Raw genomic sequence first — 25,580 nt, forward strand, 5'->3', positions numbered from 1 at the left:
ACCTCCAACTTTACCCATTGTGTGATCCTGGGATTCCCAGTTTTGCATCTGCACATACCTGTAAGTAGGATACCAAGAATTTAACATTTGAAATAATCTACAAGTGCATTTGTTCTATAATGTCTCACTGACCTTTTATCTGAATGGTACTGGAAACAAACTGTGCCTTCTGTGATGCAGGCAGATGCTGTGTTTGTGCCATTTTATTTTGACAGCTAGTAGGCATGCTAAGTAGGTATATCCTGATCAAAGTATATCCACATAAGGAGAGAAAGAAAAATTTCTGGAGGGCTGAACAGGAATGAACTAATGCATAACAAATTAATGTTTTTGATTGATGAATAATAGCAGAAAAATAGAATTAAAAATTATGAAGGAACTAATATAGAGCCACGTTTAGATCCATAGAGACAGGAAAAAAAGGTGAAGTAGTCACAGGCATAATTTTAAGATGCATCCAAAACATCAATTTTCCCAGTTTATGAAGAATGTATGCTGCATTCTCTCATTTCAAAAGTGGGACACAAAATGTGTGAAGAAATGATGAAAGGAATACCCTGAGCATTCTATGTTGAGTTTTTTGAGTACTTCAAAATAAGCATTTCAAGTGTTCCTCCCACCACTTCCCTATTTAAATGCACCATCAAGAGTGATTTTGGCCATTAAAGCATTTATGGTCAGTCATTTCTCTGATGCTTTCAGCACATTGTGATTTTATTGTGGTGGGGATTTAAGCATTGCTGTCTTCTCTCAATGTCAGTCCACCTTCAAGGTATGAGAGATACTGCTTTGACCATTGTGGACATAGAGGAATTTTCAGAAAGTCATATGCAAATATTATGGGCACACACGGCCATCCACTCACCATGCTATGTACATACACTAATGAGTAATTAACATATGCTGATGACATCCAAGGACTCATCAACACTAATCTCAGAAGTGGTAGGTTGTCAACTACAACAGCAGTGACCCCAGGGGTAGGCAATAGCACCAGGTATGAGACAAGGCAGGGATTTGTTTAAAAAAACCCAAAGCTATATCTGTCAACCACTGAATTAGAATTGAAGATCTTGGCTGAAGGCCATGGTTCTGGCCTGAACTTTAGCTAGACATGTATGCTGACACCAGTGGTCAAATAATGCCTTCAGTGGTAAACTGAGTGTGCAATAACATCAAAAAGTAATCACAGAAAACGTGCAACCCTCACTACAAGCACTAAAAATTCACTGAACTTGCACTGACTTGCTATGTGTGGTATTTAATTTAGCGAGGAAACATGATTTCACTCCCACCTGCTTTAACTTTTCCTCTTTGACACAAGCCAGGAAGAAGTGAAGTAGACAGATTTTCCCTGTTCTCTCAATTGCAAACAGCAGCAATTCTGTTATGGATCAAACAACTCCCACTGCATTCACCTGGCATCTCTGACTCCAAGTTTGATTATGTATAGGACATTCTTGTGCTAGTCCTTTCCAGCAGTGGAAAAACTTTCTATAAGGTTTTCTCATTACCCTGATAGCTAAAATCAATTTTAGTTTGTGTTCAGGTAAGTGACAGCATGATAATACCTTGAGAATCCTCAAAATATTTCATATCTTCAAATTATTCACATAAAATTTCGTTCCATAAAAACAGGGACTTCTTACAATTACACAGGTAAGTGGGAAGGAAAAGTGGATAAAATAAGTGCAGAAAAAAAGAAATGGAGGAAGTCTTTCAAAAGAAAATAATCACAAATAATTACATAGCTTAGATCATACTGGAAAAGGACAGGAAAAGAGTACAAAAGAATGAAAAAAACCCCAGATTAATTATTTACAGTTTATAGTTACATACTTGGGCTCCCTACATATTTTCCTATAGTACCATATATAATATCTTCTGTCTAAAACTTCATGGGATGCAATGGCCATTTTCTGACGTTTTGAAAAATGTGCATTTCCACATGATTAATATCAATCAGTTATGCTGATTAGATTCTTTTTGTTGAGTATCTACTATGAGTCCTGTGTGAAACAACTATGCAGTATTAGCTAAAGACACATTTTATGCTACCTTTAGTGACGATTTTGCTTAAACTGAATATGTTTAAACAACAATGGCGAGAACTGTGGTCATTGTGTTCACATGGCACCATTTAATATTCCCTCAGACCAGTTCTTGGCAGACCATACTATTAACTGACAAGAAATGCACCTTAACAAGTCTGCCAGAAAAGGGGGAAAACAAAGACTGAAAAAAAAAATTTGGGATAGAATAATCTAAAAGTATGAAATCCATCTTGTCTAATGCATAAAATTTTTAAGCACAGCATGCCTGCTCTCTGCCCAGGGAACCTGGGGCATTGTTTGAAAGCAAAATGAAAAAAGCAATCATCCTTTGCCGTGAAAAAAAAAATACTAACAAGCTTCTCTTATACTGGAGTTTATTTGTCTAGTTCAATATTCCAGAATTTAGGCTTCTACTGCTCTACACTGACTTAACAATACTTTTATAAGAAATTTATAACATGGAACTGCTCAGAACACTGGAATATGCCAATCCCTTCTGTCCATTATTCTGTATGCCAGGTTTAAAAACCTCATGAACTATGGATACAATACCTACTGCTTCACCAAAAATTTATATACTGTTACCCAAACAGAAAGCAGTACTGGGGGCAAAAGAGAAGGGGTATAAATCCCTTATGTGCAGAATGATAATGTATATTCATGGTTCTTATGTAGCAAAAGGTGACCTTGCCTTTCCCGGACACTTACACATAACAGCAAGGGCATGTTTGTGGCTATTTCACATATGCCATTAAAACCATTTTGAATATCCTTGGTAACACTGGAAAAGTCTTTTACAGAATTTCCCCATTTTGTTAATCTGGAACATTTATATTACAGGTATTCTTTATATCATAGACAGAATGTTAGTCTCCAGATGAATGCTAATATATATTTTCATTTCTGTATATTGCTTTCTGCTTTTATTCCACTGATGGTCCCTTTAACCAGCTTTTGACACTACTTCCATGTGTACAGAACACTTTTTCTTGGCTGTCCTCCATTTCATCTGTGCTTCTAAAGCTGAGAGCTAATCATACATTTTTTTCTTTTTTTTTTCCTTCCTCTCTGAGAAATTGGTCTCATGGGCCCTAAAGAAGCATCCGGTAAAAAAGGCTAAGTACCTGTGAAATGAAGTATTTGAGGTTGTTTTGTCAACATCTGCTAATGACAGACACTTATCCTGGACGTCTTCTTACTACTTTCGCTCATATCTTCCCCACTTTCTGATTAGATACTACTCCTTAAATGATACACATTTCCAAACCCAGCTACCTTCTGGATTTTTTAAAAAGTCTCTCCCTATCAAATTCTGTCTTACCAGCCCATTTGTATTTAATTATCACATCCCTATTTCCTATTCCACGTGCTTAGCCCTTTCTGTTGTCCCACCCTCACAGACTTTCCCTGCTATTTTCACCAACTTTTCAATTTCTCTTAGTCACAGCAAGCTGGTCCACTTGCTGTTTTGTGTTGCAAACCAGCTTCAGCACACTCCTGCCCAGGTCCTCTTCAGAGATTGGTTTGCATCACTGCTGTTGCTCCTTGTTCTCTGGTGGCAGTGGCAGAATATTAGATGAGCACAGATACACATGATCCAGCTTTCCTATCATTAAATAAAGGGTTGGCACCCTCATCTGAAAGAACTTCAGGGTTTTCCACTGAATCATCCCCAAGACTATATAGTTTTCTGCCCTTAATCCCATTCCTGACCATAAATTATACTTATGGTAAGACAGTTTCAAATGTTTTTGAGTTTTTAAGTATTGCATACTAATAAATGCAATAAGTAATGATAATTTCTATTTACCTTTATAATCAACCTGATGAAATTTCAGCCATTTCAGGTAAATAAAATCCTTCCAGCCATTCATCTCAAAATGTTTTCAGAAAGTGTATCAGGAACCATGTAAAGTATCATTTTAAAGAGGGGATATTTTTCAAGTTGGACAGAGAATTATTAAAAATAATGGTTAAAAAAATGTGAAAATCTGCTTAGATATACTGGTTCAAGCAAGCCATGCGAATACAATGTTATATTTGACTTTTTTGTCACTGACAGGATAATCAAGTAGATGAAAGATTTCAGTGAATTATAGCACTGACTGAGTTTTCTTCCAAAAAGTCAGAAAGATCAAATGATGTTTGGAGCAGCCGAGATTGAGAGATTCCATTAGATGCTACTTCTCCCTCCCTTCTTTCTAATAAGATGGAAGCTTTTTAGAAAATATGTGACAAATGACCACTCACAGCAGAAATAAATCACACACCACAGAGTACAGCATTATTAATAGTGCAATAATAGTAATAACTTACTGTGATAGCAAAGAAGTACCATTAAGAGGGACAGAGTAGCTAATAGCATTTCCTCTACAGGGGCTAAGGGGCAAACCTTCCTTTGGTACATTATAAATAAGTGGAAGATTAAAGGAGCTGGTGGGACCAAATAGCCTGATTTTTCCAGAATGCTACTGAGTAGGCACTGCCTGTAAAGTGCTCTCCATCTCCCCTGTGTGACAATATTTTAATAGTTCTTTAGTTAATTTAAATTAGAGTGAGAGGACATTTAGTTGCAATAAAAGACTTGAGGGGGGTATAAAGTATGGTAATGCTAGGAGGGCTGTGACATGGTTTTCAATTATTAGCCTTGTTTTCTCCTTAGCAAAGTACTGTGTGAAAAAAACCCTTGAAATTTAGCACATGGATTTGTATTCAGGCACTCCTTAAAAAATTAAAACAACTAATCATGAATGGTCAATTGGATAGGTTTTTCAGGTCTTCATATTTAGTTATATACATATTTTGGGAAGAAAACATTTATATTATTTTATACATGTTATTAAAATATTTCTCTGTGTGTATTTTTCTTAGTAGTAAAAGTTCAAAAAAAGTAACTTGGATTTCACTAATGGTGCAGCTGTTGGGAAATGGTGAAGAATATATATTATCAGAGTTATTTACCATGTTTTAAAGGTTTTAACAAAAACATCCTAGTTATTCACCAGTTCAAGAAAATTGTCTGGTTTGCAAACTAATGTTATCTCCATTTGTGTTTGTTTTCAATATTATTGTCTTGGTTTTGATTATCAATAGCTTTTTACAGAAAAGCAGATTTTTTCTAATCAATGACATAATGAACGAAATTAATAATTAATTAATCAATAGATTGAAATATTATTTTCATGATTATTGATTGGCTTTGAAAGCAAAAATTAGCAAAAGTAAAAAAATCTGCACCAATTAAAAAAAAAAACATTAGTAACCTCCACAGTTACGCACACATTCTAAAACAGTATTGGGTGCCAAGAGATCACATATAATATAATTATGTTGCGAAATGTAACTTACATACATATAAAGCTCTTGTTGTTAAGGTCACTTAACTTACTAATGAGAAGTTAGCATACAGCTCCTGAAAAAAAGAATCACCATGGAAATTTCTAAGCTAGACTTTCTGCTCTCACACAATTACTATGTCTAGAACTCAGAAGTATTTCTGGAACTGCTATCCATACAGTAATGGCCAAAACCACTCTACTGACCTCTTTTGGAAGCAAAGTTGTTACTGGGTACCCACATTTTCCAGAAATGCATCTTAATAAAGCAAAACAAAAAGATGCCAATAGGTATTTTATAGAATAATAGAATATGCTGAGTTGGGAGGTATGGTGGCCTGGGGTCCCAGGGCTCTGTCCGGCCCCCTGGGCAGCTGTCACCGTAGGTGTCCTGGATAGCACTGTGCTTAATCAACTCAGCCTTTCTGGGTTCCCCAGGCTAGCTCCCAGCCGCAGGCAACTTAGAGAGCAACTCTGGAGTGATTTCAGCTCTTGTGAATTCAGCTCTTTGTGATTTCAGCTCATTGCTCATTATGTGCCTGAGCAGATGCAGGGACAGAGAAAGGAGAAGTCTGTATGGAGTTCTGCAGTGGTGTCTTTATTGGCAGCTCCTGCAAGGTTTCCAGTGACAGCTCTTCTGCCGAACTGGGCAGAGATGGGAGTTTATGTAGGATTCTGGGGTGTTGGAAGTTGTCCGATGGCCAGGGTTGAGGAGAATACGACCTATAGCCTTACAGAGAGATAACAAGGGTCTGAGGGCGGAAGAGGGGCTGCTTTGGTCCACTCATCATGACTCTGCATTTCTTATCTTAGGCGAGTGACTGCCATGGAGGCCTTGCAGGACCTCTGCCTGCTACAGGGAGGGATCCATCAGGATCATCTCCTGGCCCTGCACAGGACACACTATGTGCCTGAGAGCATTGTCCAAACTCTTCTTGAGCTCTGTCAGGCTTGGTGCTATGACCACTTCCCTGGGGAGCCTGTTCCAGCACCCTCAAGGTGAAAATCCTTTTCCTGATATCTAACCTAATCCTCCCCTGTCTCAGTTTCACCCTGTTTTTTGAGTCCTGTCACTGGTCATGAGATTGAAGAGATCAGCACATGTCCCTTCTTTTCCTATTGTGAGGATGTTGAAGACTGCAAGGAGGTCTCCCCTCAGTTTCCTCAAGGTTGAACTGACCAAGGGGCCTCAGCTGATACTTATAAGTGAGTTTATTATTTCTGAGAACAATGAATCAACACTGCCTGAAAGAACAGGGGGAATTAGGCAGATATTAGGCAAAATCTTCCAAAACCAGCCTGCTAAAGCAGCTTTCTCAGTCCAAGAGTAGTGAACAACAGTCAAGCTATACTCAACGTGATTTCATTGTAATGAAGACTCAAGCCTCAAAGAAAAATAAAGCTTGCATTGCAATTGCTTTTGCATCAGACATACAAGAGACAACTGTTCAACACTAAAATGACCTTTAGAATAAACCTACATGCCAGCAGAGGAACCAGAGTTCCTGACAACCAATGAAGCCCACAAATGTATAAAACCATGCGCCTTTATGCTTCTGCAATGCCCCATGTGTGTGCATGTGCAAACACAGGTTTGCACAGGTTCCTACATATTCATGAACAAGGCTCTTTTGTTGTGCAAATTCCAGTTTTTGCATTTTGATTACTTCCTTCTGTGTTTGTACAGTACACAGCCCTAGCATAATGGATATTTCAAACCTCCTCCTCAACTGATGATCCTACATTCATAAGCTTTGGATAAAAGAAGGATTTATTTGTGCTTAGCATTCTTGCTGGCTACATGGTTCTCCATGCAAAACGTGGCCTTCTGGATTGCTCTTTGTGAAGCGTTTTACACTCTTCCAGTGTCTATATAGATAATTAGGCATCAACTTTCAGCATTTTTAATTAGCTCATGCAAATAGCCTTGCCGGGGGAGAAATGCAACAGTATTTCAGTGCTAAAATAGACACTTTTATTTTAAATGGTATCTATATATTAAATGAAGAACATTGCAAAATCTATTTGTATTTAAAAGCTTTTGAGTTTTGACAATTTTTTTTTTTTTTTTACTGAATTGTTTTGGGTTTCAAATCTGAGTTATTTTAGCCCTCCTGTATTCTGGTAGGAAGTTAAAGGTTATTATGCCTCTTGGAGATAAAAGGACCTGCTGCTGGGATGTTTCAAGTTATCCAGACCTGCCATATGAGATTAATTATTGCTGTTGCTGACTGTGTAATTCAAAGGTTAAAATGCAGAGTTGAAACAATAAGTGAATCCTAATGTGATTAAGAATGTATGAATTATTTTGTCTGCTTCTTCTGCACTCATACATTACACAGCAATAACCTTGTTAGCCATATTCAGCTTCAGGAATATTAATCCAACAATGCATGCCTACAAGAGAGCATAGGTATGAAAAAGAGACAATTAGAATATGGCAAGTAAATAAATCTTTTGGGCTCACACATAGAACCTCCTGAAAGCTAAATGGTGGCTGGTCTCGAAATATTTTCAAACAAGCCCTAATTTGACTATGAGGTGACTGTGTTATGAAGGGAGAAAGCAAATTAGGCACTTCAGCTGAAAGGTACAATTCACATTATGCCAAGATCATAGGAGGAACGTAACATGCTGTCTGCTAATATATGAGTCAGACACAACACCATTCTTACCAATTCCTACATTGGCAAGATGTAAAAAATATAAAAAGCTTTGCAGCATTTCAAATAAACAAATTATATCGGACAGCTGGTGATTAGTTGACAACTCACGCTGATCCTTCTGTGATCTGTCAATAAAACCCACTTCTACACCTCAGAGATAATGGTTTTCCTTCTGAGCTGCATATCTGCTGTGTTCACTGGACAAACTTTGGGTGACTGTTTTTCTAACTGCATGTCTTTCATTCAGTACAAATTCATAGGAAAATTGCTTGGGCAATGCTGAATTAATGAGCTGGTGATGTGCTCATTGCTATCAATTTAGTATTTATAAATTTATTCATTATTAGGCTACACAACATCATCTATGAAGCTTGGTGCTCTGTCCTAAGAGTCACTGACTTTTCAATCTATTTCTGTTAAAATTAAAAAAGGGAATTCTCTCAATATAGTTCTTTTTAAGATATCATTGTTTTTCTCATAAAAAATTAGCTTTCACAGTGAAGTGGCTCAGGCAGTCTTTGTTAGTTGAAGAAAATCTTTTGTAGGTTTGTATATCATGAGCAAATTTTCAAAGAAAGGTTTAAAAAACCAGAATGCTTTAGAAGGTACAATGCAACCCCTTCTTCTCTCTGCTTCCCATAGTCAGTTACATGATGAAGAATTTCATTGCTATGTGAGTTTTGGTGTAACTTTCTCTGACTTATCAATGCTAGAGCAGTCTGAGAGGAGCCTTGGCAGAGAGAAAATGCAATGAGCACTATATAAATCACTTACAATGAGCTGTATTAGCTTCTAGTAGTAAAACAGTTCTTAGATTAGGTACCATGATCAAAACCAGAGTAAGAGTCCTGTAGATGAGTTTAACACTCAACTCCTTTTTAAGTGGGGTTTAAGTGAATCAAATGACTAACATAGAACTTATTCCAGGTCAGGAATTTGGCAAGAGGCAAACTGAGAGCTGGAATGGAAAAAAGTAGGAATGGAACTACAATTACAATGTATTACAGTATAACCTTGGCATTGCTAAGTAACAGGAACTAATGAAACCTTTTCAGTGCTAAGAAATGCCACTTTCCCTAAAATTACAGCTGTGTCATTACTGAGAAAAAAGCCAAGGTAGGATGCATAAAAGAGATTAATGTTTCTTTTTCAAGAAAGTTTTTTATTTTCAGATCTTGATGACATATGCTTCTTGTGGAAAGGATATGACAAGAAGTGAAGGGACCATGAGGAAACATAATACCACAGAAAATTTATATCATGGGTAATTTGGCTTTTTGAAAATATCACAAAAGTGTAAAAGAAGGAAAAGATCCTAGCAAACTTAACTATTTAAAGTGTGAGAGCTCTGAGAGCTCTGAGCTAACGTTTATGTGAAATGATAAATTATTTACTGAAGCTGCACAAGTGCTCATACTGCTGCTCAACCCAAAGTGACTCAAAAATTCTATCACAAGCATATGATTTCAATGATATTTAGAATGATTTAAAATATATGATTTATAATTCTATTGTAAACCCATGATAAATAAACTTAATCCACTATTTAGATAATCCACCAGCAATCAGGAATTGCAGGCTTCTCTTCAGGGAGGTATAGACATGTACAACAGTGTATGAAGTCCCATGACAGCTGTCTCACAAGGCACAGGCATAAGGGGCCTCCTCCCACATAAGCAAAAAAGAGGATGTTTCCTGTGACTGAGCTTTAAGGGTTAATTGGCTAATACATTTCATATTAACACCAAAATTCACCACAGAGGACTGACAGACAAATGAAACATTTCAGTCAGATGTAGTGCCTGAAGCAAACGGTGAACTTTCTGCTTCAGATAACCCTAGCATCTGTGTATCTACCACAGAGAAAATGAATGTATCAGTCTTGGGAAAAAAAAAAAATCTGAGAAATTCTCATGTCACCACTGTGTAATGCTTGAGCTTAATATTTTTCTTAACCAAAGAAACAGATTCAAGATCTTAGAAGTGATAGAGAAGACCATATTTCATTAAATTTTCTCTGATGAACAAAAAACCAACATCAAAGGCAAATAAAGAAGGAATAGTTTAGTGTGGTTCAATGAGTCTCTTTGAATGCACAGCATGAATTAGTTGGAAATACTTGAAATTGTTTAAATTTCAACATCTTGTCTACAAAGTAAAATAAAATGTATTTAAAAAAAAAGAGTATGTAATAGATTTGTGGCTCCTTCTGCTCTCAAAAACTCAAGAAGAACCTTCTGCCTCAAACTCTCTACTCTGCTGGAAACACAAAATTTGACAAATTTTGGCTGGAGCTTCCACAGCCCATCCCCTCATTTTCTCACCATGTTTAACTTGACTTCAGCTTTTGTTTTTTTTTTTATATTTCTGGCCAGTTAATACACTTGACCAGACAGCTTCCATACATAGAAAATAACGTAAAAGACAAAATTACAGTAAAGTGAAAGAAAAAAACATTTCAAAATGAACAAGGAGTCCATATGTGCTTAATTTTCTTTGTGTCTCAATTCTGCATTGTTAGGAGTCTCCTCTTATGGTCCTAAAAAGATGCCTCAGACAGCTTGTTTTGCTAAAAGGAAAGCTTGGACAACTGCCTTTTGTAGTTACCAGAGAGTGGAATTCAAACATTATTTATGGCCTTTACTATGCTAAGGTTTTTTTTATGGTGATTGGTTTACAACATTAGCAAAATAAATCCTGTAACTTGGACAAGAGACTGAAAAGGATGTCTTCACACTTGATCAGGACTATGAAATGTTTCACTTGTAGCTGTTTTACTACTTTTCTGGCATGTTTCTTAAATTGCATGTACTTAATGCAATCCCCTGCAAATTAAGAGCAACTTCATCTGGACAGTTAGGGTGGGCAGCTCTCTAAGGACACACTTCCCATTTCAGAGGCTTAAAATCAGAGACAGTCAAAGACTAATTTAGTCCATGTTCATGGAGCAGCACTCCCAAAAGTTTGAAGAGAAGTAAGTGCACCCATGCAGGTCAGCTCCACAGTGCCTCCAACGTATCCAATATTGAAAATAATGAGAATGAGGTGTCTGAACACATTATCTACAACCATAAGCTAAGGAAATGCTGTGAATCATTGATGATTAAACATTAAAACTCCTGTTGTGATTTAATCCCAGCTGTCAACAAAGTATCACAAAACTATTTTCTCACTCCCCCACTGGGATGGGGGAGAGAATTGGAAGGGTAAAAGTGAGGAAAGACAGTGGAACAGGTAAAGTAAAAGCTTTGTGCACATGCAAAATGTCACAAGAAATTAATTTACCACTTCCCATGGGCAGACAGGTGTTCAACCATTCCCAGGAAAACTTCTCTCAATCACACATAACAATGACTTGGGAAGACAAATGCCATCATTCCAAATGTCCCCCTTATTCCTTCTCCTTCTCCCTGCTTTATATGCTCAGCATGATGCCATAGGGTATAGGATTGTCCCTCTGGTCACTTGGGGTCAGCTGTCTCAGCTGTGTTCCCTGCCAACTCCTTGTGTGCCCCCAGCCTGTTTGCTGGGGTGGAGTGAGGAGCAGAAAAGTCCTTAACTCTGTGTAAGTTCTGCTCAACAATAACTGAAACATCCCTGGGTTATCAGCCTGTGTTCAGCACAAATCCCAGACTCGGCCCCGTACCAGCTGCTGTGAAGAAAATTAACCCTTCCAAAACCAACACAACTCCTGGGTCCAGTCCAAGACTGGTTAGCTGAAAAGCCTAGATGTTAAAAACATAAATGCTATGCTCTTACCTCATGTGCTGTGATCCATTTACTGTTTTAGATAAACAGGATTAATCTACACAAAGCTATTGTAGTGCCTAATGGAGCTGTGAATGACTGCTTTCTGATAGGTGAAGAGATTTCATGGGATTAGCCCTAATCAGGTACTTTAGGTAATGAGAATCTCTCCATCCAGCATTGAACAAAGCCACACAAAACAGTTCTTTCCCCATATCTCAGCAGGGTTGGGATAGACAAAAAGACAGATTAAGGAAATGTCTGAGCAAGGAATACTTACTTTCATTGGTTCAATAAATAATAAAAAAATAAGGACAAGTCTAACTTCATAGATAGTACAAAGGCACATATTTACTCCAATTCAGTGCAAAACTAAACAGAAAAATCTGTCAGATTAAAAGAATCTGAGTTCATTCCTCCCGTATTTTGGACATTCTTCAAATTGTGTAGTCATTGCATTTCATTAGACAAATGAGTGGTTCAGTTTTGTACAACCAAGTTCATATTCCATTTAAATTAAAAGCAATATATTTATTAAAAGACAAATTTGTCAAAAAGCTTAATTTTGATCAATTCCTTTAACATAGTATCTCTTTGTGAATATGTCCTTTTATGTTATTGAAGGTATCTATTTTCTCAAACAAAGTAATACCAAAACTCAGGATGTAAAATAAATATAAAAAACTGAGCTTCTAATGTTCATGCAAACCTCATACATGTCTACTGGATATCTGCTAAAACACACTAAAGCATAATAACCTATTCAAAAATATTTTCTTTAAAGCAATTGCCTACATTTAATATTTAAGCCTTAGGGAAAAATTAAAGCAACAACACTTCTACTGCATAGCATTCTCATAAAACATGGATGAGTGCTTCACTTCTGATAAAACAACATGCATCAGGAATTCATTGTATTAAGGTACTAGCAGATCAGGGGACAAACAAAATCAAGTTCAGAAGGATGAGAAAGATGATTTGTTGATTAAAAAATAAAAATAAAACCCCAAGCAAATCAACAACAGATTTTAAAATTAGTGCTATTATTGCCCTATATAGCCTTCAGATGTTATTGAAGATACCAACTTTTCTTTAGCCCTGTTTTTTTAAACTCTATGCATTTTCAAATTAGATAGATAAAGTACTCCCAGGAAATCAAAAAGGGAGGAATCAGATCAAAAACAATAAAGCATGACAGATAAAGGCAGAGTTATCTCATAATAATAAAACACAAGAAACAATCCACTTTTCATCAGGTCATATGGTTCATGGGAACCATAGGAGCACATGATATTCAGATACTAGCATGGAATTATAATACTGTAGGAGGCTTGAAATGGAATTAAAATACTGTAGGAGGCTTGAAATGCTAATTCATGCTAAAATTTCATATTTGAATAAGCCCCTCAGCTTAATCATTGAAATCAAGTTGAAACATGGGTCAGCTTTTGCTATTTAAAAAAACATTAAATAAAAAATTCTAGTGATGTCTTCAGGTGAACTCATCACAGAAAACGAATAGAGAACCAAAATGGTCTAGTGACAGCAGTCTGGATATGCAAATTAGTGGTAAAATGGTAACTCCCAGCTATAGAAATGGCAGAGGAATTTTGGCCATTATCCCCTTAGACAGTAGGGTCCCTGTGATCCATGATTTTGTTTCTGATCATAAACTGTACTTTTGTGAATATTTGTTAATAGTATTGAATCAGTAAACATCAAAAGGCATATAAAGATTTTTTTAACAAGACAGTGTGTCTAACCCAAGAGTGTAGACATATATCTGTAATTTCACAGATTGTTTCAGAAAATTCAGGCTCCTCATAAAGGAGTATGACGAGCCATAAAAAAAAAACAAAACAAACCATAAAAAAAATAGCCTAGAACCATAAAATACAAGTTGAATCACCACCAGAGGGAGAGTTAAATGCAAAATTATTTTTGTGCAGAAATGCAGAAAAGGCAGTGAACCTAATGGCAAGATATGAAATGCATTAAAGACAGACAAAACAAAGCTCTGTGGAAATTTAAAACTGATCTGAAGATGGAAATGGCAATGAGGATTAAAACTGCAGGCAGGAAAAAGAGCTAGCCTTTTTATGAGTTCACAATGTTCTCTCTACTCGTGCTTACAATTATACTGTAGGGTGGCAATCAGTCATCAGGAACATCCAAAAAAAGTAATAACCACTGTAATGGAAGTTATTCCATTCATGCTTGTGTGATGAGCCTTTTCCACAATCCAGAATTAATTTTTTCTCTATCAAAAGTAGTCAAATCATACCACACTAGTGTTTAAGCACAGCGAGACTCATAAACCTTAAGAATAACATTTCAATCACAGTTAAATAAAATTCAGAGGGAGCTTAAGCTCATTTTTAATATGAGACATATTAACGTTTATTTCAAACACTGGCCTGAATATATTGAAAAGTAATATTCAGCAAAGGGAAGTCTATGGAGAGGCCATGTATTCTGTCTTGCTTTATAAAGAGAGGCATATCTAACTTATCAGACCGCTTATTCAAAAAAAAAAAAAAACACCACTTATTTATTCCTTTTTTTTGCATTGCGTTAGCTCTTACCTTCCAGACTCAAATGTAAACCACGTTGAGTCACGTCCATATCTCCTCAAAGAGCTCAGAGGCCACATGACCAGCTTGACCTTGGCATTGTGGATGTCCCAGAGATAGATGTTTTCATGTGTGATCTGCATTGTACATTCCCCATAGATATCTAAATTTGGTGTAGGCATAAGGTATACATTGAATCGTTCTGGAAAAAACCACAAAGACATTACAGGTTAAAGCAAGATTTTACACTGGGGAAAAAAAATAATTAAATAAAGTCTTTAGTTCTGATGATCCAGAAATCAAAGCCAAATTTCTGGCTTTAACAGAGGTGAGGATCCATTAATACTGAAGCAGTCCTGGTTGTGCATAAGAGAGGAGTAAGAGGAGAATCATTGTTATTTCATTTCCCTTATAAATGACGCAGCAGTCTGAAACATCATTCACCGTTGATCTGCATAGTCCTCTTGGACATATGTTCCCAGCACCTTTACTGAAGTCCTTTTCTACCCTTACATTAAGGTCCATGGCTCTTTACAATTCAAAATTCACAATGATGAGAACTCTGACAGAGACTCCTCTCTCAAAGAACAGAACTAAAGGTATCCTGGCAAAATATGTATGTGCAGCCATTGCCTCCTAGAAAAGCTGTCCTTGAAATTGCAAATCCAAGTTTACTTATTGAAGCTTGTAAATAATTACATCCCTTGCATTCAGTTTCTGTTTATTTGCCAAAGTAATTCATATTTGCAAAATTAATAACAATTTTAATCATCTGTTGCTTTCTTGAAACATCTGATTCAACATGATATATTATTATGGTCATGACATCAATCACTATCAGCTGCACTTTGCTTGCAAAGTGCACTTATAGTAGTAGGAGGTCAAGGGCATTAATAATTTTCTGAAGTGCCTGAATTGCATGGGATTTAATAAGCAATGCAAAAAAAAAATCATAAAAAAAAGGGAAAAAAAAAGGAAAAAAACAAGGTGATGTAAAACACCATTAACTCATATGGAAGTAAGTAAACATTATTAGGAAGAGTAATTTAAATAAAAATGCAATTTTCTTTGAAGAATAATTAATGTTTCTATGAGTTGCTTCTACAAAGAATGAAAAACTCAGTTAAATTTTTGTATATTGTACAGTTGCACAGGAAGTGCCAGCCTATATTTTAATGCTACATACATTGCAATATTAGGGCTTAATAGCCTCATACAGGAAAGTGCAATACATTCACAACTTTCCACTTACAGTTTTTTTTCATCTTTGAAATGGATAGAAATGCAAAATGTCAATTCTACTGCCTGAAGTTGTTGACAAAAAACAGTAAGAACAATTCAAAGTATGAGCATGAGCAATACTTATTCAATAACAATATTAAGAAAATGTTCTTTAGCGGGATAACTGATAGGAAAACTGCCTCCAATTACATGATAAAGTAAAAAGGGTTTGGTGTAGAATATTTCTAATCCACCATTGGAACTGAATTTTCTCACAGCATTCTCACAAAAATTAGGAAGGAATTTAAATTTAAGTGAGAGAAATTTACTGCAACACTCAAAATTAGCTTCCCGTTCTGTTTGAAATTCAGTATCATAGACATTATGTCTTTAGTTTTTAAACATTTGATATATATATGTTTTTGACAAAATAGTTAAAATATTGCGAGCTAGAATAAAATATGTTATAAGTGTGTGTGAGTTTGTGTGTGTGTGAATAAAGAGGCAAAAGTCTGAGGAATTAGAAAAAGCAAGGAACTGCTGGCTGAGCAATAAAAATTGCTGCATAGCTATAAGTAAACTTGTCATCCCCAATGTTGTTCTGTTTCAGTCAATTTAATTTTGTCCTATTAATGGCTCCGCAATATATTCATTTAGTCAAAACCTCTTCTCCCAGGTCCAAGTTCTCATTAGTCACACTAATGGGTTTTAGCCCTAAAAGTTTAATTTTATGACTAGGACCCCATGTGTGAAACTCCAGACATTTTGGGAAAGTCTTATGACACACAGAACAAGTAGATTAGCAGAGGCTGCTGAGATCCCTGAGGAGAATTTCCCCTAATGCTCAGAGGAGTGCATGGGGCAGGGGTGTAATGTAATGTCTACTAAACTAAATGGAAGGACTCACACTTGGGAGTAACAGGTCAATGACCGCATTGGGAAGAGAATGGTGGTGAACAAGATAACTTTTACTTTGCACTGCAATTATATATATATATATATATATATATATATATATATATGTATATGTATGTATATACACCCTTTCAGTATCCATATGTCATCATGCAGAAATTCCTCGCAGCTCTGCAGGTGTACTTTTATCACGTATTAGACTCCAGCTTTGCACTGCTGTGCTGTCAGTTATTGCCACTTCCCTCCTCTATTTGAAAAATGCAGTAACTGGCCTGTCAGCTCTTTCTCTCTTGCATGACATGAAATAACACAGTATATCTATGGGGGATGGGGTTACTATATGAGAATCTTTCTCTTTCCCCATCTTCACCGACAGAATGCCTCAGACAGCAGAGAAAATGAGAAGGTACAATTATTTTTTGAAGTTAACATTAAACTGCTGTGTGGAAGGCACAGAATACTTCAACTTGCTTTAGATGTTACCAGGTTAGTCATGAAATGCTCAACTTCTCTGATGTGTTTGAGAATATTATTGCATGAAGGGCATTCAGGACATATGGTATCCTCAAACTGTCAGGAGACATTTGCTGACTTTGCATGGGAGGTCAGTGTCTAAGGTGAGATGTCAGGGATTAAAGGAAGTATGTCTGATTAAAGTGAACATCAGCTGCAGGGCAAAATGTAGCACCCTTGGAACTGAATCAAATTGGCAAGAAAAACAAGTGTACAAACATATGTGCTGGAGAAGATTGAGTATGGATAGATTTGCTTTGGAAAAAAAGCTGTACTTTTGAATAACGGGCAGCTGAGGACATGAAAAGGTGTAGATACTATTAAATGGTTTTATTAGTTTACATGCAGGGTCAAATTTTTCCATTTCAGAAAATATTTGAGCAGGTATCTAGTTAATGATAATACTGTCATTCCATCTTTAGTGGCATGTTTTGGCCTTACACTTATCCAGGCAAAAACAAACATTCATCATAGGCCAGATTTGGGAATCCCAGCTGAATTCTGACACCAAATCTTCTGAATGACATTGAATAAGTTATTTTGCTTCTCTTTGGTTCAGATACCACCTGCATATAAGTAGGATGAGATAATATCAGTCCATTGGCTAGTAAAACTAAGCAAATATAAGTTAATAAGGGACCCAGAAAGTAGGGAGATGGAAGAAACCAAAGAAATAAATGTGATGTTGGACAAGGTAAGACTGGGACTGAACAGGCACAATTCCTCAGCATTCCTATCCTCCTCCCTTCTCTAAACAGGTAAGAGCAAAGTTCAGGGAGTAAGGGAGCCAGGATGAGAAAAAAATGCTGATATATTGCTACACTTATTATTTCACTCAATGTGACTGCTCTTTCCCATCTCCTTGAATAAGCAGAGCAATGCTTCATCATACACTTAGTGCATGTAAAGGTGTTTAGCATTTGGGTTTTGGCAAGAATGCAATATTTAATAATGCTTTCCAGGGCATAGGAGCATAAGAGTCTTTATGAAAATGAGCATATTGACTGCGACAGAGACTTGGCAGCAACTCCAAAATGCTCTCAGCTTTCCAGCTGTACTGGGGGAGCAAAATAAGTGGAGCCCACTGATCCTGATTCTACCATGTTATCACTGGATTCCTATGGTTAAATCAACCCAGCTGGAAAACCGACCAGATGACATTGCAATCTTGCAATCCAGATGCTTGGTTTCATTTCAGCTTTAATGATGGGTAAAAAATTACTGATAGAAGGAGACAGTCAGGTTGGTGGCACCTATATAAATAAGGCTTTGAAAGCAAATATTCAATTTATATGTGAAAGAAACTCCTCCAGCTGTGAGACTTCTGCTGCTGACCAACTGTGGCTAATTTTCAGGTGGAAGGAGAGCTCAAAGTCTTGAAGGTGCAGCATTTTGTGTTTATTCATATCTTAGGGCTATTAGAATGTTTCCCTTCTGCTGTATGCGGTGAGGAACCAGGATTTCAGAAGAAATTTTTTTCCCTGTGCTGATAAATATTCTGCTTTGCATTCATTAAAAATGTAAGCACCTCAATGAAAATATAAAGGTAGCTAAAGACTTCAAATTGTTTCAGTGGTAAGTAGTAAGGTATAGAAGAATCTGAAGTCTCACTGGATTAACATTAAAACTGCAAACACCTTACTTTTTTGAATAAAGCTATCTGTGTTTCATTTATTTTAAAAAGCCCAACAAACAAACCTAGTGTATAAAAATGGATTAAGGATAACAGAAGATGAATAAAAATACATGCAAAATGCTTTTATATACTAAATTACAGATATTCTACAGACTCTAGAAAATGCCCTAAAACAAGTCAGCTCTGTGAATGTAATTACAAAGTCTCTATGCTTTGGCTGTAGTTTGTAATCTCAATATGTAGCACAAAGAAATGCCTTATAATCCTCTTCTGAGGATTCAAGGATGTTGTTCACTATGAAAAGCTACATTTTTACTAACAAGAATTAATGAGTTTCTTGCAATTAAAATCCAGGAAGCAAGACTGCTGCTCCTGTGTGGGGTTTTTAAATAAAAAAGGAAGGTAAAACCAATGAAAGAACAAAACCTTACAAAGGACGTAATTTTATGAAATACTAATTTAAATATTAGGCAGGGAGGAAAAGCAAAAATTTAATTATCTTTCAAACTTTTGCAGATTTTGAAAATAAAAATTAGGTTTATCATGGAGTAAATTTTAAAAAAAAATAAAGCCTCAAAACACATAATTAAAAAGCCTCATATTGATATCACAGGACTGAGTTAGAAATAAGTAAGATATAACAGCAAATGATGGATCTGGCCTTTTCTTCAGTTTAAAAATTTGCATTTTAACATTTGCCCATTTTCTTCAAGTTTTACATCAGGTTTACAAGTAAAGTTTAATGGAAAATTGTTTTGTACAATAGAAGTTTAATAGAAAATTATTTTGTATGAGTATTCAACTATTTTAGTGCTATTATTTAGTATTTAAAACTGAAATAGAATCTTCACCAAACAGATGCACCTGCTCCTAAAAAGTGAATTTATTAATAGTCTACACATAATGCTTTTTTAACCAATATTATTTTGAATATTCTGATTTATTTTCCACAGTAAATATAGTATGCTACTGTATAATGTCCATTTGGATGACATCTTTCAAGTTGCTTCCTTTTATAAAGAATGAAAACAGTGAGACATTGGACACACTGTCCATTGCGAGAATGGAGAAATTCTAGATATGACATCACCTGGGAAGATAAAAAATAAAAAAGAACCCCAAAATCCCCAAATTTGTTTTTGTCATTCATCTAGCAGCAGCTTGAGAAGCCTAAGGATTATGAAATGTGCATGAAAGAATCACAGCATATTGCTTAGAAGACTTCTCAACAGTGTAATCAGATCCAACTTAGTCCAGATTTTCTTTCATGGAACTATAACTGTGTATTATTATTTGTCTTACCATTGCATATAAAGTTTCATTGCCATTATACTAAATAAATTACCTGAATAGGATTCTGAAATGAGGCCTCTACTGCATTTGCTTTCATACTGTATTTTAATTCTTTAGCAAATAATCTAAAGAGAAATTCATAAATGCTAGAGACCATGTACAGTGTGAAAAGAAATTTAAACAAACAAGGTTGCTGCTATAGGGTTGAGGTACACCAACAAATCACTTTGATTTGCAGGAGAGAGAAGATAAAATGGTTGGAGAGCAACAGAAGCTTCATTTTACATCTCAATTTAATTGGAATTTGTACATCATTCCAAGCTAAGCAGCCATTAGTTGTGAGCCTTAAATTTCAAAAGAAAACCACCTAATAGTCATTTTCTGCAGCAGAGTTTACACAGCGAGACTTGTGGTAAGAAATAACGGAGCTGAAATCCAGTGAGAAGCTTCCTGTTACTGATGTGCTTTGCACAAGAGTAGCTCAGATGTCTTCTCTATCCTTCCTACAAGACACAGCAGCAGAGCTCTCTGCTATAACTATGCTGAAACAGATCTCACTGGCACCAACCCAAAGCTATAAAAGAATGCCTCTTTCAGGTACCTTAGATTTGTATTGTCATGTGACAGAACTGCCTTGTGATTGTATGGCCTTTGCACACCAAACAGCAGTTTTGCCAGCCTTTGGAGCAAATTTTTTTTTGCAAACCATGTTGTTGCATTCCTGCTACAGAGAATCAGGTGTTTTCCCTTCTCAAATCTAAAGCTCATTTCAGAAGAACCACAAGAGCAAGACTGGCGGGATAAACAGGCTCAGAAATAATAAAAAGAGGTATTAAACAAATGATAGAAAATGTGCGTATTTTCTTTACCAAGTATTTTCTGAAATGCAATTTTTTGTGTATAAAAATACAAGTATCATGTAGCAATTTTAGTGGCCCCAGGGCATATACAATAACAATTACAAAAAATTATTTCAAATGTTGCAAATTGAGGGTAGTGGCTTTGGTGGCAACCTATAGGAAAAAACTACAAATCTGTACATCAGAAAGTTGAAGGTTTTTTTTGAGAGAGAGCCAATTTATTTATTGATGCTTTTGGTGAATTTTTCTTGCATCATTAAAATGTCCTTTAAGAACAAGAATGGGCAAGTAGTTGAACACATGAAGAACTCTGCATAGTAAAAATATTATCTCTTGGAAAAGGTAAAGCAGTTCATGAAAAAAACCCACCTTATTAGGTTAGTTTTTCTAGTCCAAAGAGGTATCTTTACCAAATTTTATACATTTCAGAAAATCTTTAGTAAAAAGTAACTATTTGAAAAAACCTCAGTGGAATGGGATGCAATTAATGCTTAATACACCTGGTGTTTTAGGATTAATATATTAACCCCTGTTATACCATAGAGATCTGAACACTATGACACCATTATTTAATGTCTTTTAGCCTTTAAAAGTGCAAAAAAAAATACAAAACTGGAAACCCATTAACACTATAATATTTATTACAATCTGTGGTCTTGCTCAAACAGTAAGAGACATCTTTTGTTCAGTGACCTGAAAGAAAGCCTTTGTATGGGTCAGGCAAGAGAACTTGCATAAAACTAGATGCTGAGACTGTGAGACTCTGTTATATGTTTTACAAACTGTATTCTCACATCTCTGTTTCAAGTAAGCATTAATAAATTGACTAACTCGAGAGGAATTCTATGAAGTAGACACGCTTGCAATGTGTTTTGAAGAAATGACATTCAAAGGTACTATACTGGTATTCAGTTTTTATTTAACACCAAAAAAAAAAAAAAAAAAAAAAAAAAAAAAATCCAGAGAGTGACACAGCTGCCATTTTCACAAACAGCAAGATTTTAGACGCTTCATACACATAGCCACTGTTCATGAATTTTCAATTGTAAAATTAACTTTGACCTTTCAGTTTCAGGTCAAAAAAAGCTCAACAACAATATTCATAACCAAAAGCTCAATAGACTTTCAAAATTTTTGAGGTATCTTTTAAACTACTGTTTTTGATCGCAGGTGTGTAAAAGCTGCGTATGCGGAAAATGTGCAAGAAAATAAACTACAAATCTGAAAGGATTCCACCCTGGAACTAGTCACCTTCTCAATAGCACTTTCATGTGGGGAATGACACTGCAGAATAAGATACCCAGTGTAAACTGAAGGCATGGTTCCACTCAACTGAAGAAATCTGGTACAGGAATTTGACTGCAACTGCAGGTTTTTACAGAACAGATAAATGAACAAAATGTCAGATTTCATACCTATAGTAAGAATCTATGCACTTTTTCCTCCTTCCAAGTTGATTAAAATACATCCACAACAGAATTTGTTTTGCCTCTGAACAAGACAACTTTGAATTTCAAACATGCTTATTAAAATGCAAAGTTGTGCATCAAGGGGATGAGGGAAGGATGAGGATAGGTATCAGAATTACTTGTTTGAGATACTGTAACTAATGATTTAGCAGAGCATGCTCGTCAAATATTGGATTATATGTATTCAGTCACTTGTTTTAAAAGAATACAGCTAATGATACCCTCCATACATTATTATTCATGTGATTTGTACAACAAATACATGCTTTGCTTCTTTGTTTCCTTTCATTTATTTACTTATAACAATAAAGATGCTAATTATGTTCATATATGCTGGTTGGTAACACTGCAATTAATTTCTAGACTAAGGCAATTGAATCAAGACAACAGAACTAATATATGCCTCCTAGAGGTCATGTTTGTCTAACATCTTTCAGGAACATAATGAAATGTAATATTTGCCATCTATGTCCAAAAGCTGCTGGAGAGTACATGAATTCCCTGCAGAAAGAGCTTGACGAATTTCAAACTACTTTTCTGTTCACATCCTAGGCTTTTTGACGAGGTTTATTTCCTTTCACATTTGTGAAAGATCTCCACCTGTTCACACAGTTCTCTCTTCAGTAGCATGCAGATGAGTTTTATACCTATAGCCTATGAACATATAGCAGATGGGGTGCTTTGAGTGCTGTCTGATCATTATCACTTTCCTACAACATTAGTAGCTCTCCCTTTGTTAAGTAGTTTGAGACTACAAATTGAATTCTGTGTCTCATAGCAGGTAAATAACTTCATGAACATTTGAACTTCTTTTAAATCGCATTTCAACATGTCTGCTTTTTGAACAGAATTCCTTAAAGATTTCTATATATTTCCTGCTGTGTGCTATTAGGTTCAGAGAAATAATATAATAAATATAGTACCATACATTCTATAATTTAATTACGTAATTTTGTTTATAATGATAGTGAGCTTGATATTTTATGACCATTGAGGCAGTGTGTGTTATTACTTTGTTGAAAGCTATTGGATCTTATAAAAGCATCAAGACAGTAATAATCATTGAGAGCTGTAATTTAGGAAGGGCTAAATGAGCACATTTTGTGTTGCCCTTGTGTTCATTAGTAGGAATTAAATGACAGGGTAATCACAGATTTTCTTTTGTTATTGCCTATTCCATCCACTAGCATTCTTCCTGTGCATGTCTCTAATCCAAATATCCTTTAGATGAAGACTTACAACTCAGGCTTAGTGCTGACTAACATCTGTCACTGCCCTTTTCACCCATATTTGACAACATTTAGATGATCCTGACTTCAATATTCATGACAGGTAGGAGTTTAAAGTAAATATGTGTTTTGTAGTCCAAATTGCTGTTGGCATGTTCATCGCTGTCCTTAAAAGGCTGCAAAACAACAGCTGCTGCTTTATTCCTCTGCACAGAAGCCATCATTTCCAGAAACAGAAGGGTCATGGCCATCATTTCCCATGACAGGGAAATCTGAACACAATGAAGACACAAAGTCACTCTATATGTATTATTTGGCATGGAATTTAATCATCTTTATTTGTAAAAAAAAATAGGCTTGAGCTTCAAAAGCATATCCGAATGTTTAGTTACTAATGATGTGCTTCCAGCTACTAGCAAAAGTCCTCACAACAACAGGCACAAGCAAAGATGAAATGGGATATCACCTAAGAACTGATCTAGGAGTAAATAAAAAGTTACTTACCGTTTTGTTCTCTCTGGACTCCAGCAGCAAGCAAATCTGGTTCCCCAAGACTTATATCATTGAGCCTGGCCCCTAGACATTCCATGCAAAGATGCTTGCACCACTCCTCTGCCTCTAGTTCTGAGGAAACAGAAAGAAATCCATTTATGTTGATATTAAAAAAAAAAAAAAAGGTGTGAAGTTAAATCAATACTTTCTTATTGACAAGATTTATCACAATTTGTTTGTGTTGAAACATGAGTTATTAGCATAAAGTCCCACAACAATTTCTTTGCCTCAATTTATGAAATTTTAAAAAGGGTTACACTATTAGAACTGCATCTTCCATCCTCAAATTTGAGGATAGGAGGTGAAGCTAACAAAGAAGAGGAATAGTGAATTTTCAAGGCAGTATATTTCTAGTGGGCCCTCTTGAAAGAAAAAATGCAATTTATAAAAATTTCATATATAATAACTGAAATATTCTTTACTGCTTTTTAGGCAAGTCTGAACTCTTAAGGTAATTTATTTTTCCTAAAGGTGTTAGAGCATTTTTCTAAGAGCAAAGGAGAAACAGTTATAAAACACTCTTCAAATGCCAAACTTCCCTCTCTGCTGTAGTGAAAGACTATGCCTGTCAAGGTATTCTGAATAATTAATGTCTTCACTTCTGTTCACCTTTTGGTCTCAGGGCAACTTGGGCATTAGTTGAAACATTTATAAGAAGATTCAAAACTTCCCAGCCATTTCTGAGTTCACTTTCCCATTGACTCAATATGAAAGCTCTGTATCTGCCGGTCCAGCAAAATGTGGATTCCACAAGGTGTAATTCCCACACACAACACAACATCCTCCCTTCAGCTTCAGCGTCATCCTATCCACTTCTCAAATTTAACATCACAAAATCCCTGGAATTTGTCAAACATGCATCATCTCAAGTTGGAGCTAACACAGTGTGAAACTACAAACAAGAAAAACCATGCAACTACCCTGATTGTCTTTTATTTGCAGGAAAGACTTCACCTAAGGGAAAGTTCCTGGAGAGCAGGCTCAGCACCATGCACTCACTGGGCATCCATGGTCATAGTCAGTCTCTATCTGATCATATTTAACAGTGAGGGGTTCCTCAGTGATCTAGGAATGCTTGCATTAAACTGCCAGTTTTTTCAGTCCTTTTTTGGGGGATATTGGGAAAATAATTTTGTGACAATCTCTCGAATGTACTGCTGAAACTGGGAGAGAGAAAAATACTGCATGTAAGCCCCAAAGCATTTAGTGATGATGAATCATTGGAATTAGCAAAATTTTTTATCAGAGAAAAACTTCTCTAAGCCTAATTGGTACAGTCCTCAAATTCTTGCCTGATTAGATATAGATCTCATACAAACATTTGCTGGACAAGAAAGGGAAACAGGCACGCAGTTCCGGGTCTCCAAGAACCTTTGGATACCCTTTGTTCAGCATCTTGAATAATCCAGGAATAGATCCATATCGTTCCTGAGTTATTCTGGCTATCAGCTGACTAAGTTCCCAGCCAAACAGTTGAAATAACAAAGACTATTTTGGAATTTTTGAGAACCAATTAT

At 35.9% G+C, this 25,580-nt stretch overlaps 1 protein-coding gene across 1 annotated transcript in view; it reads right to left on the minus strand.

Moving 5' to 3' along the window:
• DOK6 (docking protein 6) overlaps positions 1 to 25,580 on the minus strand; it is a 244,582-nt gene that overhangs the window by 73,186 nt on the left and 145,816 nt on the right. The window contains exons 4-5 of the mRNA XM_053991649.1: positions 24,016 to 24,135; positions 14,388 to 14,577 (exon numbers count right to left, since the gene is read on the minus strand). Of these exons, the coding sequence (XP_053847624.1) occupies positions 14,388 to 14,577; positions 24,016 to 24,135 (310 nt within the window). The remainder of the gene's footprint in view (positions 1 to 14,387; positions 14,578 to 24,015; positions 24,136 to 25,580) is intronic.

This window comes from Vidua macroura, chromosome 1, assembly GCF_024509145.1.
Source record: "Vidua macroura isolate BioBank_ID:100142 chromosome 1, ASM2450914v1, whole genome shotgun sequence".
In the NCBI taxonomy this organism is placed as follows: domain Eukaryota; kingdom Metazoa; phylum Chordata; class Aves; order Passeriformes; family Viduidae; genus Vidua; species Vidua macroura.